General features: G+C 41.8%; 2 protein-coding genes across 2 annotated transcripts in view; one reads left to right on the forward strand and one right to left on the reverse strand.

Annotated features, from left to right (window-relative positions):
* Positions 1-2,888: 2,888 nt before the first annotated feature.
* The window catches only part of Lpp (LIM domain containing preferred translocation partner in lipoma), an 847,859-nt gene continuing 834,101 nt past the window's right edge, over positions 2,889-16,646 (reverse strand). Inside the window, exon 14 of the transcript XR_015441150.1 lies at positions 2,889-3,703. The gene's annotated coding sequence lies outside the window, so the exon portion shown is untranslated. The remainder of the gene's footprint in view (positions 3,704-16,646) is intronic.
* LOC101711814 (ATP-dependent RNA helicase DDX3X) lies at positions 13,254-15,942 on the forward strand. Its single transcript, XM_013068379.3, has one exon. It carries the CDS (start codon positions 13,564-13,566, stop codon positions 15,520-15,522), a length of 1,959 nt encoding a protein of 652 aa, XP_012923833.2. The 5' UTR covers positions 13,254-13,563; the 3' UTR covers positions 15,523-15,942.

The following is a 16,646-nucleotide window of genomic DNA, read 5'->3' on the forward strand; positions in this document are numbered from 1 at the left end:
TGGTGCTGAAAGAATTAAGAAAATCATTCCCACATTAAAGGTGTAAAATTTTTTTAAAAAATGTATTAACGAGATGGTAGGAAGTCGGCTGACATTAAAGTAGGTTTGGAAGTGTTTCGTTTGCCTAATTAAGTAGAGCTAATGAGTTTCTTCACTGAGCCTGAGTGCTGGGCTGCAGTCTAACAGGCCACTGATTTCTGTGATCTCAAGAAAGGGTGGCCAACTGGCAGCCGAAAATAATCTGCGTCACGGGGTGATTCATCCTTCACACCTTCGGTGAGACCTTCCTGTCAGATGCAGGAGCAGGTTGCTTGCACCCTGCAGGGCTGAAGTTGGATCCTCTGTGTCTTCAGAAGCTGCTGGCCTCTCACTTCAAGACCACAGCTTCAAGTCACAACATGGAGAGGCAGAGAATAACAATGTGAAAGCCACCACAGATCCTGCCTCGGAGCTGGGAACAAAGGGGCAAAGAAGAAAGAGAGTTTAATTTATTCAATTCATTTAATAAGAAATAAAGATGGGATTGGTGAGCAGGATACAGAGACATAAGAGGCATGCCTCTTCATGCTTCTAAAAGCTGACCAATCATACGCTGTAGAAAGATAATTTAGCATTATCTTCATTGCTGGGCGGGAAGTACAGGTATAATCCACCACTAGTTCACTGCTTATGATCTGGTCCAACCACTCTTCACTTCTTGGCACACCCTAGTGCCTCAGTCCCTGACCAAGGAATGGTGTGGTACTCCTGCCACAGGGGTGGCTCTTCTGTCACGGGAACGGTGCTCCTGTCATGGAAATTGTGTCCATGTCACGAGGATGGTGCCCATGTCACAGGCATGGCAGTCTGTCACAGGGATGGTGCCCCTGTCACAGGGTTGGGGCTCCTGTCATGGGGAATGATGCTCCTGTCATGGGGATGGCACCCATGTCACGCGGATGGCGCTCCTGGGCTGTGTCCTCTCATGACTCCGCGGTGTTGTGTGCTGCCCTTTCTGCCCAGGTGCCTTGTCTTTCTTCTGCACATATTTGCCCTTCCTCAGGAGGCCACCTGTTCTGCAAGCCTTTCCTGACCCCTTTCCTGTCACTCTGCTTTCTCCAGCCCTTCAGACTCCCCAGTGCACCCCTCATTCAGGCCTTTGCACACACACTCCCTTCCATCTCTGTTTCTTGTTCTACACATGTGTACTGGGAGAAGCATTCCCTGAGGGTCCCCTCACATCTAAGTCATCACGTCTCTCATCCAATTTTCTACTTAGAATTCTGGCTTCTCTTTTTGTAAGATTTATCAAAGCTTTTAAATTGTACGTATATATCTGTGTGTGGACTTGATCAAATGCACACACAGAAACACCTAGGACTGTAACTTTGATAAATTTCAAGTGTGTGTTTTGTTCTTTATTGTTGATCCAGCACAGACTGAGTGCTTAGTAAATCTTTGTGGATTAATCACTCTCTCCCCACAAGGTACTCACTTAATCCATAGTAAGGCAGTCATTTGCTTGCCTCCTTACCCCCCTCGCCAAACTTAGAGCCCCTCCAGATGGGATGAGGTGGTCGTTAGAGCACCCTGCACTTGACTTTTTCATAGATCGGATCACCCTCTATCTTAATTGACTCTAACCTGTCTGCCAGTTCAGGAGCAGCTTCTTAGATGCATCGCTGGTGTCTGATACTGCGTCAGGCTCACAAATTATTTTTAAGCAGATGAATGAATGAATGACTCAAATTATTTCCCTCATTTTGTCCTGACCTCTGAAAGTACTCTTCCCATACTAGAGGATCGCTGTATGCAAGCACTTTGGTGTCTCATACACCTTCTGTGCATGTGTTTCCTGCTTGGAGCACATCCAGTAAAACCCACAAAACTTCAAATTTGCAGAATAGAGGCACAACAAGGGCAGTTACTGCCTTGCAGAAAATAATGAGGTTTTTTTCTCCAAAAAAAATGATTCAAGGACCTATAGGCATAAGGCTTCTCCCCATCTCCCCATGAATTGAAAGTATAGTGTGATTTCTGCTGTATGTAAATTTACCAAGGAGAGGTCTGTTTTATAAAGCTTGATTACTTATGTGTAAACAGGTCCAGGCTGTATTGACAAAACCAGGCAAATCCTCGCTCACCACCAGGTAGGATTAGGCATGTGTCGTGGCAGCTTTGACTCTGGGACCAGACAGTCCTGCTGTCCTCAAGCAGAGAAATAACCAAGCCCACCCCAGCCTGGCCAGGTGAGGGGACTCTGCTCTGCATCATGAGAAGGGGTAAGAGGAGATGAGAGAGAATACAGAGTGCTCGCAGAGCTCATGACCCAAAGGAGAGCACCAAATTAGACTTTCTTTACATGTCCGGGAACCCTGGCTCAAGGTAGAAGTGAGACTTCTACTAACTATAAGGAAAAGCCATTGGACAGAGTCATACAGAAGAAAATGGGCTGCCTCAGAGGGGGCTGTCACTCTGACACAAGGGGGCAGGACAAGAAAAGAGGAATAGTGAGCTATGTCACGGGAGGTATGTAAGCATCCTATTTTAGAATGGGATGGTGAGGGAAAGGCTACTAATACAAATGGCTGTCATTTATTGAGGCAAGGGTGATACTTAGGCCTTTAATCCTCCAAAGTTACCCAAAGTTGTGAGGCACCTTTATTTCCATCATTTCCCCACTGGAGAAACTGAGGCACCCACAGCTTCAAAATGTGCAACAGAGGGGTGAGGTCAGGGTTCAATCCTAGCACCTGAAAGTAGAGCCATTAGTGTCATTAGATGCAAAAAAAAAATTGCTAAGCATCATTTCCAGCATCAATATTCTAGCATCCCTTGAATATTGTGAGATCAAGAAATAGAAGTAAACCAGCCTTATATGTAACTAATGCAGCTGAATCCTTCACCTCCTCCTTTGTCCTCCAGTGTAATTGCCATGTTTGTGACCACGGAGCATCAAGCCAGTTTTCCAGGGTGCTGTGTGGCTCTGTGTGTATGCGTGCATGAAGCTGACAGGGATAGTTCATTTCAAATAACCGAGTATGTCTTTGGACAGCTCTTGTCAAGATCCAATAGAAGCGCCAATTCCAAAAATATGCTCCTGTAGTGGTTTTTTAGGGTTCTCTGCTCTGCACGGATTGACAATGTGGTAACAAGAGACATTCTGGAGACTGGATTTAATGCGACCATATGCTAGACAGAACGAGAACCCATATTGCAGCAGACCAGCCGGTACATTTCCATGTTAACAGAAGCTTGATTGCAAATTACATTTAGTCTCAACAGCTCAGTTCACTGCACACAGATGCCGTGGGGGGCTGTAAAGTTAGCGAGATATGGGGGAGGACGACTAACAATTTTTTTTGAGAAAAAAATCCTTTAGCTGATAGAATGCCAAGGAGCATCAGCACTGATGCTGAAAGGAAAATGCTCCTATATTTGTTTTGCCAGAAAAGGAAAAATAATCATTGTCAAGAGTTGTTAGTCAAATTATGAACACGGATTCGGCTGGTAATTGTCTGATAATGCAGACAGTGATATTAGGGTTGTCAGATGCTGTGTGTGCCGTTGGACAGCTAACAGGTACATCCACTCGGAATGAGGAGCTGGTCCACTAATTCCAAAAGGCAGGCAGGCTGAAGGCGAGGTGATTAAGGAAAACTCCCTCTCTCCTGGCCTCGTGACCAAAGCTCAATCTAGGTCAACACCTCCTCTGTGAAGAATTCTGAAAAGAGCACAGTGTGGGGTTAGGTAGCAGATTCATCTTTTATTTGCTAGGCATCCCTACGTAAGTCTTTCAACCTCTCTGCACATATGTTTCTCCATTTCTACAATAGGAATAATCATTTTTTTCCATGTCTTCCTCCTAGGGTTATTGTGAAAATCGACTGAGAATTTGTGTGTGCGTATACAGTAAATGCTCTGTAAAGGTTGGGATAGTAAGTTGTCTACTTGGTGGGTTTTCTTTTCACACAATTATAAGAGCTAAGCTAAAATGATTCCTTGTCCATTTCTTTTCATGGCTGGAGCAGAATTTTTTCATCTAGGTGCAAGCATCTTTCAATTAAAATCATTCATCTTTCTTCTGAGAATCTGGCCACAAGGCACCTCTTACCTAGAGTGCTCTCTGACTCCTTGATCATGTTTCCCCCTAGGGAAGTCTTCTAGAAGGCCTTCAGCAAGTCCTGTCATAGATGCATAATGCCCTCATTCTCTCCATCCCTCTGCTGTCCAGACGGCCAGTTATGGTGGAGACTGTTCTGTTTAACAGTGTGTGTTCTCTCCTCTGTTTCTCAGTCCCAGGACTCCTTGTAATCAAATCTGGCCACATGGCTATGTTCTAGCTAAAGAAACATGAGCAGTACTAAAGTAAGATATTTCCGGCCTCTCTTTTAAACTTTCTATGTGTGCATGGTCCTCATTCATTTTCTTCATGCACTGGTTGAGTGGCAGAGAAATAGGACATAAGGGAACAGCAGAGCCACAAGGCGGAAGGAACCTGGGACTCTGAATGACTGCCTTATAACCTTCTACCACCCTGCATTGAGCTGAGAAGAACTAAAATTCTATAATCCTAAACCACCGAGAATAGTTGGTTGATTGATAAATTAGATAATCCACCATAAAACCCAAGTAATCATCAACTTTGTCTCACTTTGCAGTGTTTTGTTGCCAGAAACACAATTACTATCTCATCAAACATTCCTTGAACCTTTTTTGAAGGTAAGAGACAAAGCTTTAGCCTGATCACATTTGAGTCTGATACAGCCAGTCGATAGGGTGTGAAATAGACACATCACATGTAGAGATCTGTTCCCAGATCTGTAAGCTCACATCAAACGTTAAGTTTTGTACAACCCAAGGGCACTCTGCAGGGTTCTAGGTTTGAAAGGAAAGTCTTTTTCTGCTTTGTATTTTCTTCTCAAAAAGGCTGTTGCTCTCATTAACTGTTTTGATTTGGGAGCCCTCCTTACCCTACCATGCACTTTGGGGTCTTCAAGGGCTGGTTTATTTTGTTGTCTGCTTAAGTTTGGTAGGTATTTCTTCTCTGTTTGACTCTTTGACATTCTTAGTGGCATTAGCTAGTTTTATCAAGGATCTCCTAGAAGGCACTCAAGGCTTCCTTAATGGTTTTGAGACAGACAATGGCAAAATAGACCCTTGGCTTGGGCATGGGAAGCCTAAGCTTGAGTCATGGCTCTACCACCTACTGGGACAAATTATTTCACTGTAGTCTCTAAAAGAGGAATAAAAACATGAACTCTATCCTCTAGATCATCAGTCCCTCACAACTACTATCACATTCATTTTGTTCAAAATTGTATCCCTATACCTGTCCTGGCACCTGATATGTCTGTCCCTCAACAAAGATTAAGCAGTTGAACAATGGTTCTAAGAGACTAAACAAGGTGATAGACACAGAATCACTGTGTAGATTCTTCAGTGGTGCACACAAGGGAGTATTATTATCACACAGATGGGTAGTCAATGGACTGTCCACAAGCTGGAGTTGCTTGGCTATTTTAAGATACTGGAAGATACTTTCAGAAATGTGGTATCATTGATGTGGTCCAGGTTTCTGATACAGATAGAAAGCAGAGCACAGAAGTAATGATATCCTAACAGATATGAAGAGAAGACATGGTGGTGTGAATTAAAGAGAGCTGGACTATACCTAGGTAGAAGAGGCTAAGGCATAAGATAGGAATCTATGCTCACTTATTATAACAAAACAAGTTTTAGTATCTGTCCAAAGCCATTGGAATCTAAGGTTGGAAAATAATTTTCCCAAGGGGTAATTATTTCCTTAGATGTTTTGTATTTATCTAGAATCCAGCTAAGCCTGAAAAACGACTAAAGGCTGAACATGTTGAAGTAGATCATCCAGTTGACATTTGAATCTCTCTTCTTACTGATGGGAGACTGAGGGGGAATGATATGTCTGAGGTAACTCCGATAGATGATATTCAGCACCAGCCACATTCTTGACACAGCTTTCCAAACCACTGCCCCATAGCAAGAAAGAAGATAAAGCCTGGGCAGAAAGAGCAAGGACAAAACTCAAGCCACATTGCTTCTGAGTCCTGCTGGTCTCCAGACCTAGCTTCTCCCTTGCCCTGAGATCCTGACACCCTCACATTCTTCAAATACAGTTTTCCTTGTTGTCCAGCTCCCAGAACTGGTGTCTGCTGCTTAAATCCAGGAGTCCTTAGCACACCTAACTACTCCCTAGAGCTTCTTGCAGGTTCGTGTATCTCCACAGCTCCTGGCCCAGTGTTCTGCACCAGTCAGGTGATAAGTAAATGTAGGGTATTGATCAGAAGCTTTAGGAAGCTTCCCTAATAACCCCTCTCTAGAAGGAGTTCTCCTATCCCAGAAGTCTTCTCCCATAGGGACCTTACACTGCAATTGTTAATGTGCCTGTCGTCTATCCCTTTCTAAACCAAAGTCCTCATGTCCCGGCATAACACCTCTGCATTTTATCAAGATCTAAGCAGTAGCGCTTGCTATAAAGAGACTGAGTGCACTACACTAGAATTTGAAGCTCACTTATTTCATGAAGTTCTTCAGGCATCAACCATAAGTTACTCAATCAATGTTGAAGGAAGTGAAAGAAGATAGAGTCAACATTCTAGACTCTGGTGTCACAGAGATGAGAAACATATGCCTTCCACTCCTTAAAAAGCTGAGAATTTGTTGGCAGTAATCTGTGTATGTAACAAACACAAAACTAAAATATAATTTAAATATTATAATAATTCATATACATAGTCTTCTGAGTTCTCAGGGGTTATGCTAGGTCATGAGATCAAAGAAGGGTTCAGAGAGTAGAAAACATTTGAACTGGGCCATGAAACATGCGTAGGATTTAGCCAGATGGTAAGAGTCAGAAATAAGGACATTCTACGCAGAGAAAATAACAAGTTCAGTGACAAAGAGGGGTGGACAGATGTGACAATGATAAGGGATTACAATTCATCTGGAAAGGCTAGACCAGTTTTCCCAAAAGATGCTCAGGGGAAAATGTTTCATGGTTGATATGTTTGGAAAATATGTCCTATTTGGAAATTTAAAATGCAGACTTACCTGTGAAAGGCTCTAAGAAGTTAGAGCCTAGATTGATAGTCCAGGGAAGTATGTCAGAGGACCTGAATAGATCAGCAGAAGTGAGTATAAAAGAAGATGGGTGGATGGATGGATGGATGGATGGAGATTTCAGAGGGAGCACAATCAGGTCTTATTAAATGCAGAAGACAAATGCCTGTAAAAGTACCAGGTTTTAGCATGTTGGACTGAGCAGGTAACCTTCTCAGGAAGGTAACACAGGTTTTGCTTCAGTCATGCTGACTGTGAGCTCACTATGGGGCAAGCATGTGATGATATCGAAAGACAATGGACAACATAAAGTCTAGGATGTAGAAGTGATGTTGTAGTTCAGACAATGCTGAGCAACTATTGAAACCACCTAGATCAAACTTTGGACAAGGCATTGGGCTGGATGGACCTGAAGGTCCATTTTGGTCCAGATTTTTCATAATTGTATGATCAGGGAGATCCACACAGAAAAGTGTAGATGGTCCAATCTCTTCCTACTGACCACATCCAAGTGCATAAGCTCTGCAGCTGGTCATGGAAGTACTGACCACAAAAAGGAGCTCAACAGCTGCACACAGCCCAGTGAAAGGAAGTGGTTTGAAAAAAAATGTGTTTAGTACAATTTCACAGTGATCCCAATAAAACGATTCCCTTCTGTTGGCCTGGCCTCACTCAGGAGAAAGAGTGAAAACACAGTATATTCAAGAACAAACATGGAAGGCTGATCATGTTCCTTGCACATACTTCAGTGACCCTTCCTAGACGTCGGTAAGCCTGGTAGAGCAGAGAGAGCACTGGGCTGGGGGTCCAGGGGATAAGGTTCTAGTTCTGCAGATCATAAGTCACCTCATGCTGTTGTGAACATTACCTATCTTCTAAATGGCTCTTAACACATTTGTGAAGTGTGTTTAGAATAATGGTATCAGTTGCTTATACTGAGGGCTTTCTGGAGGGTTCAATGAGATAGGGTTTGTTTTCTGGAATATATCATTAGCATAGGAATCTTTGTGTTCTCTACATACATCTAAACTCTTGGCACTGGGAAGGGCCTTGGACACTGAATAAAGTAGCACATTTTTCAGATGAGGAAATCATTGCCAGAGAGGACAGGTGATTTACCCAAGGTCAAATAGACAGCAAGGGTAGAGCCACAAGACAAGCATCACTATCTTCTGAAGACAAAGAGCTGGGACTTTGGCTAAAAAAAAATCATAGGCTGGAAAGAAAATATGGATTGAGCAGCCAATCTGTGCCATTAAAAACTCCAAGGCACTAGCAGTGCCTGTAGTGTGAAGAGTCCGTCTAACTTGATTTGCTCCATACATCCATGAAGTAGCCAATCTTCCTTTGTGGCAACTTGAATTGGACTGTCTTCTGGGGCCTGAACGCCTCAGCTCATGACTGTAATACACACTAAACTGCTCTTTGATGAGTATTTTTATAGTGATAGCCTCCTTGACTAGAAGTTGAAATGCCTTAATGCCACCTTGTCCCATAGATCCTTCCCTCTCTAACTCCAAAGGGAATGTGCTAGGTGGGAACCACACTCAATGGCTTTCCTGAACTGTGGCAAGAGTCTGCAGACTGATCTCCCTGGCTCTTGATTCTCATCCATCTTGCCCTTCCAAAAGTTGGCACTCTTCTTTCTCACAGTGTCAGTGCTTCTCCCTTCCTGTCTCAACAGCACATACACTAAAGCCTCATATCTTTTCCTTGTTAAGCAAACCCCTTTCAGATCTGGTCCCAATCATTCTTTCCAGGTTTCTTTCTTCTGATCCTTTACTTGCACACTACAGTCCCAGCTAAGCTCAGCCTGGATTCATTGCTAAACTGAATACACAGGGGCTTTTCTCTGTAGTCACCTCTCAATCCGGTCAACAGTTCATGAAGATCCACCTGTTTCTTTCCCATTCTCACGGTCTTATGTTTGTCAGTACATATGTCCTTTTATACCATCACAGTGTGCATACTTGGCCACCTTCCATGAGGTAGCCCTTGGTCTATTATCTTTCCATTCGCTAGACTGCTCAGCTCAGTGCCTGGAAATCAATTTTTTGCCAGAAACAAAACTTGGATCATTTAAGGGAAAATGGATGCGTGCATTAGAACTACAAACTTCCATTAAAAAAAAAAAGAAGAGGAAGGAAGGAAAGAAGAAAGAAAGGAAGGACAGGAGGAAAGGAAGGGAGGGAGGGAAGAGGGAGGAAGAGAGGAAGGAAAGGAAAGATGGCTAAAGATGTGAGCATTTCCATTCAGCTCCAAATTAGAGTTGAGTAGCTGGTTCTCCAGACAAGCACTTGGAAGAATTGTTTTTACCTATTATCTATCTTCTCTCTCAAGTTGCCTAAAGTTGCTTTGAAGTCTGTAAAATGGCCAATATCTCCAATCAGAGCAGTGATTCCTTTCCAGACAGAAAGACTAAGTAGAGAAGCCACACTTGTTTTTGAGGTCTGACTGCAACGGTGACTCATTCAGTCAAGCTAGAGGCTGTTTTGATCTTTCACTGTTCAGAGCCTATTTACAGTTGTAATTTTCTTCCTTTCTCTCTCCCTCTCTCTCTCTCTCTCTCTCTTCCCGCCTCTGGTGACTTATCGGAAGGGTCACACACATTTGACGAATGCAATCTGTATAAGGAGAGAGAGTGCTCACTTGAACGCAGATTCAGCTGTAGCCCACGAATGAATGCTTGTGTTTACAGCTCTGATGATAGGGTTCCGGTAATGACTTGGCCTTTTTCTCCTTGATTGAATATTCCCCTGGGCCTGCCAGTCTGGACTCCTGTTATTTAATGAGGACATTGGAGCACAACCTCAAGATGTCTGCAGAAATGACCTTTTCTTTGGGCTCACTCCAAAAGCAAAGTAGAGCCCAAATTAGAGAGGGTGGCTCTGGAATACAGCTTTGGAATTAGCTTTTCTTTTTCCCCCCAGAAGCTCAGAATCATAGATTCACAACCATGAGGACCAGGGTGAACTGAACCGTGGGGATAAACTAGTTATAAGTTTTCATTTTGCTTATGGAGAAATTGATGATTAGAGGGGAAAATGCAAGACACCGTAATTTACATAGGACAGTCTGAACAAATCCTAGCCAGTGTTCTTTGGCCTGGCTGATACAGACATTTACAAATGGCTAAATGTAGATAAAGAAGAAGCTTCCCTGAGATTCTCCTGTGTCCTTCTGTGGCACTGCTGTACTTGCCTTTCCTTTGCCTTCTGGCCGGGAATTTCATGACCAGAGATGACATGGCCCATACAGGCAAAGAGGAGCTGACAGACCAGCAGCATCAGCTAAAGACTCAGCCTCTGGTTACAAACTCAGTGTCTCATATTAGCCTTGAAAAACAATACAGGAAAAGCACATGGGTAAGTGGGGAAGGGTCCCAACTGGGACAGCCTTGAAGGTTCCATGCCAAACTCATTCAGTATGTATCTGCATTTGGCTTCACTTATTATATGGGGCATTAGTTTAGCATTCTGATGAAATATAAATGTGAGAATATGGCCAGAAAGTGCTTGATAATAAAGTCCTGTTCTATTTGTGAGAATTATTATGTTTTATCTAGATACAGTGTTGTTTTCTTTAAGATAGAGATTTCACAGTCTTTTGTTGAAAAAGATCCTTTAACTCCAAATGGGAGATTTTATAGATTATTTTTGGCTATAAATTTTGCACATACTTATTGTAAATGATTTGGGAATCTGTAAATATGTTTTTAAAGAAAGAATATCATCTTTAAACTTACTACTCAGATATAATACTTGTATATATGCAGTTAGGATCAAATTATAGTGATTTTTGCCCTGTCCTGAGTTTTTTCCAGGTCATTAAAAAATAAAAAATACACATATATAAAGTTTCCTGTTAGACTGCACATAATATAATCAGATGTTACCTTCTTAAATGTGTAAGTAGCTAATTAGTGATTTCTTTAACTCCACTTTAAAGATTGAAGCTCAGTTTGGAGTTTACTTGGGTCTCTCTATAAATAAGGTTATTATAAAATCTGGTCCAACTGAGGCCATTTTTGAAAGTGGAAAATCATATTATTAATCATTATACTGTGACAAAAAGCATACATCTGAACTTCTATAAGAAAAACGGAATATAAGGTCACTGTGCTTACAAACGTGAAAAATTTCAGGAATTTCACTGACCAGAAGTAACAAGACTTAAAGTAAAGAGCAAATGCACCAGAGTCAGAAGACTTGTGTCTAAGCTTAAGATCCACCATTTAAGTAAAAATGGGACATGACACAGAACTTTTGTTTCCTCATCTCTAAAATATAGATTATTCTCTGTACATCAACCTAATCTGCTCCTCAAATGTAGACCGGCTCTTTTGTCAAAGATGAGGTGGCTGAGCATGTCTGGAGTTGTTTCTGTATCTTCTAATCTATTCCACTGATCCTCAGGTCGCTTCCTTTGCCAGTACCATATTGATTTTATCACAGTAGCTTTGTAGTGTAGTTTCAAATTGGGGATTGTGATATCCCCCAACCATGTCTCTGTTGCTTAGAATTACTTTAGCTATTCTAGGTCTCTTATGGTTCCAAATGAATTTTTGGAGGAAAGATAGCCTATTTAATAAATGGTGTTGGAAAAACTGGATTTCAACCTGCCAAAGATTGAAACTAGACCCATACCTATCACCATGCACTAAACTAAGATCAGAGTGGATTAAAGATATAAATATTAAGACAGAAACACTAAACTTGCTGGGAGATAAGTTAGGTAGAACTCTTGAAGACACTGGCATAGGAAAAGACTTTATGAACAAAACCTCGGTAGCACAGGAACTAGCTGAAAGAATCAACAACTGGGATCTCATCTTATTAAAAAGCTTCTGCACTGAAAAAGAAACCACCAACAGAGCTAACAGATGACCTACAATATGGGAAAAAAATTTTAGCAGCTGTACCTCAGACAAAGGACTACTATCTAGAATATATAAAGAATTGAAAAAAATTAGACCTCCCAAATTCAAAGACCCAATTCAAAAATGGGCATCTGAAATGAACAGACGTTTCTCTGACAAGGAAGTCAAAGCAGCAAATAAATATATGAAAAAATATTCAAGAACAACAAAAAAAGAAAAAATGTTCAACATCACTGGTCATTCGAGAGATGCAGATGAAAACAGCACTGAGATTCCACCTCACCCCGAAAAGAATGGCTGCTATCAAGAAATCAACAAATAACAAATGCTGGCAGGGTTGTGGGGAAAAAGGAACCCTTCTCCATTGTTGGTGGGAGTGCAGACTGGTGCAACCACTGTGGAAGTCAGTATGGAGATACATCAAAGAACTAGGACTAGAGGTCCCATTTGACCCAGCTATTCCCCTGCTGGGTATCTTCCCAAAAGAATTAAAAGAATCATACCACAGTGATATATGTGTACCCATGTTCATAGTGGCACAGTTTGTAATAGCTAAAGCTTGGAAACAGCCCAAGTGCCCATCAACTGGAAACTGGATAAAGAAAATGTGGGCTTTTTTATAAAATGGAGTACTACTCAGCCATAAAGAATGAAAAACTAGAGTCATTTATAGCTAAATGGATGCATATCAAGGCCATACTCTTAAGTGAAATAAATAGGACACACATGTGTAAATATCGAATAGTTTCACTAGTGTGAGAAACTGATAGTGTAAACAAGGGTTAAAATGATTAAAATGAATAACTGATAATTTGAAATAGGAAAAAAGGTCCAAAGACGAAGGAGTAAAGGGAGGGGAAGGGGAAAGGAAAAGAGGGAAAGGAAAAATTATGAGAAAAGAAAAAAAATGGAAATGAAATCTATGTAAATAGGGAAGGGTGGAGGGGGTAAAGGGTGCACAGGTAAGGGGGAAAAAAATAAGAACCAAGATATATCATGTACAGGTCCAAACACCCAATGGTAAATGTAAACGAATTGTATACCTAAAGTGTACCCATAAAATGTACCAATAAAATTAATTTTTAAAAAAATGTAGATCATTACCTGCGTTTGTTTAAGAATCATGCACCAGGCAGCACTGTTAGCACCAAATACTAGCTCCCTGGGAACAGTGAGGCAGCTAAAGTAGTTAGCAGGGATGGAGTGAGGTCACCTAAAATACGTGTCACCAGTGTCATTCGCAGCATAATTGTTTCATTGTGTCCTCACTGCATGAGGCGGAGACCTCACCCACTTGCTGGGGACACACATCAGTAACCAGAAGGGCCTCGGATACTTGGGAAGCCCTGGCAGCCTAAGCCACCCTAGTCGGCAGCCAGGCAGCTTGCAAGTGCTGCAGACTTTCTTCTGCTTTCCCCTGACCTCACGGTCTTTCTACCCACTCTCCTGTTTCGTCTCCCCAGCTGACAATTCAAGAGATGGTGTACCTTTCCACGAAATGGACTCTACGCCTGAGACCTTTCTTTATGTGGAACTAAAACTCTCTCGGCTTCAGGGATTTATTTCACTGGTTCATAATCTGGTGAAGCTGCCCAGGAGCCAGAGCTAGGATGAGTCATGTGACAGTGGGAAATACGCTCGGCGGTGTAGACAAGCAGTTTGCTGGTTTAGACCTGAACTCTTCTGATAATCAGAGTGGGGCAGAAAGCACAGCAAGCAAAGGACTTTATAAACCTCCTCATTTAAGAAACAGAGAGGCATCCAAAGGGCTCTACCACAAGAAAAGTTCAGGATGGAATTGCAGTGAAGACAAGGATGTGTATAGCAGTTTTGGATCTTGTGATTCAAGAGGAAAGTCCAGTTACTTCAGTGATCGTGGAAGTGGATCAAGGGGAAGATTTGATGATCGTGGACAGAGTGACTATGGCGGTGTTGGCAGTTGTGACAGAACTGGGTTTGGCAAATTTGAAAGTAGCGGATATAGTCGTTGGTGTGACAGATCAGATGAAGATGATTGGTCAAAACCTCTTCCTCCAAGTGAGCACTTAGAACATGAACTCTTTTCAGAAGGAAATACTGGGATTAACTTTGAGAAATATGACGATATACCAGTAGAGGCAACTGGCAATAACTGTCCTCCACATATTGAAAATTTTAGCGATGTTGAGATGGGAGAAATTATCATGGGAAACATTAAACTTACTCGTTATACTCGTCCTACTCCAGTGCAAAAACACGCAATTCCTATTATCAAAGAAAAAAGGGACTTAATGGCTTGTGCTCAAACAGGATCTGGAAAAACTGCAGCATTTCTTCTGCCAATCCTGAGTCAAATATATACACATGGTCCAGGAGAGGCTTTAAAGGCTACAAAGGAAAGTAGAAGGTACAGGCAGCGCAAACAGTACCCAATCTCCTTGGTGTTAGCCCCAACCAGAGAGTTGGCAGTGCAGATCTACAAGGAAGCCAGAAAATTTTCATACCGATCTAGAGTTCGTCCTTGTGTAGTTTATGGTGGTGCTGATATTGGCCAACAGATTCGAGACTTAGAACATGGTTGCCACTTACTAGTTGCCACTCCAGGACGTCTGGAGGATATGATGGAAAGAGGAAAAATTGGATTAGATTTCTGCAAATACTTAGTGTTGGATGAAGCTGACAGGATGTTGGATATGGGGTTTGAACCTCAGATAAGACATATAGTTGAAAAATATACTATGCCACCAAAGGGTGTCCGTCACACTATGATGTTTAGTGCTACTTTTCCTAAGGAGATACAGATGCTTGCTCGTGATTTCTTGGATGAATACATCTTTCTGGCTGTAGGCAGAGTAGGCTCTACTTCTGAGAACATCACACAGCGAGTGGTTTGGGTGGAAGAGTTAGAGAAACGGTCATTTCTACTTGATCTCTTAGGTCCAACTGGAAAGGGTTCACTGACTTTAGTGTTTGTGGAGACTAAAAAGGGTGCAGATTCTCTGGAGGATTTCTTACACCATGAAGGGTATGCTTGTACCAGTATTCATGGAGACCGATCACAAAGAGATCGAGAGGAAGCACTTCAGCAGTTCCGCTCAGGGAAAACCCCAATTCTTGTGGCCACAGCTGTGGCAGCAAGAGGTCTAGACATTTCAAATGTGAAACATGTTATCAACTTTGATTTGCCAAGTGACATTGAGGAATATGTGCATCGCATTGGCCGTACAGGACGTCTAGGAAAGCTTGGCCTTGCCACCTCATTCTTTAACGAAAGAAATGCAAAGATTATGAAGGATTTATTGGATCTACTTATTGAAGCTAAACAAGAAGTGCCAGCTTGGTTGGAAAATATGGCTTTTGAACACCGTTACAAGGGTAGCAGTCGTGGATGTTCTAAGAGATTCAGTGGGGGACTTGGTGCCAGAGATTATCGACAAAGTAGTGGTTCCAGCAGGTCTTGTTTTAGTAGTAATCGTGCAAGCAGCAGCCACAGTGGTGGAGGTGGTCACAGCAATAACAGAGGATTTGGTGGAGCTGACTATGGAGGCTTCTACAATAGTGATGGATATGGTGGAAATTATAACTCCTAGGGAATTAACTGCTGGGGCAACTGAATCTCCTTTACTACAGTCATCATCATGTTGTACAACATTTCCAAAATGGAATCCACCTGTAACTTAGCCAGACTATAATATGTAGTAGCTTCAAGAACTTGCAGTACATTACCACCTGTGATTCTCCTGAAAATTTCAAGAGAGCTCAAAGTCACAAGAAGAAATCAACAAAACAACTACATCCCTATTCAGAAGTTGAAGACTTAATTGCTGCTGCATGAATTAGCTTAGTGCCACCCAAAACTTCATTTGTAATTCTGTGAACTGAGGATCATTTGTTTGTTAATGTACTGTAACTTTAACAGCTTATTATTTTGATGTCCTGTTAGCTCAGTAATGCTCAAAATATCAATTGTTTGGACAAAATAAATATACCGAACTTGGGCTACAATTAAACCTTGGCACACAAGTGTGATTCTATTTAGCAGTGATAATTAATTCATCAATAAATATAAGGAAAAAATAGTGCAGTAGCCTGTGTTAGGAGTTTGGTACTTGTAGACCCTGGTGGGGAGGAGGACATCTTAAAATTATTTTCTAATATGGCAGACTACTAAGGTTCTGACTTGCTCACTCTATCCTGGATAGGCACTTCGAACTTTAAACTATAAGAGCCATTCCAGTCATGAAGTGTGATGTTGTGAACTCAGCTGTAATATTTTTTGAGACCACTCTTTAAAGTTAATGCAGGTAAATACAGCAATTCCCTGTTTAATATTTAGGCTGTTTACTAATTTAAGTGTTGGGGAGGGTGTATTTAATTAGATCCTTTAATGCCCACCATAAATCAATTTGAAATGTTAGAATGGCTATCCATAGGAATGACCAATCCTTTTATAGGCCTTACTAGATTCTGGTCTTCACTGGATGCAGTGTCGATGTTTTTTGGACAAGAGAGTATGGACTGAGAGGTTTATGCAGCAGGCTTTATTTTAATGCAGATTCACATCGCTTCATTACAGCTGGATTGAAATGTTAAGATGGCTTACACTTGGGAGATTTTGTAAATGTAAGGGTAAGGAATTGAGCTCTCATAGGTTGGAGGTAGATACTAAACTGCACAAGGTGTCAGTTCTTAACAGTGCAGTTTTACTGTTATT

This window comes from Heterocephalus glaber, unplaced genomic scaffold, assembly GCF_053883595.1.
Source record: "Heterocephalus glaber isolate CG9 unplaced genomic scaffold, H.glaber_assembly_v1.0 deba00001504, whole genome shotgun sequence".
Classification (NCBI taxonomy): domain Eukaryota; kingdom Metazoa; phylum Chordata; class Mammalia; order Rodentia; family Bathyergidae; genus Heterocephalus; species Heterocephalus glaber.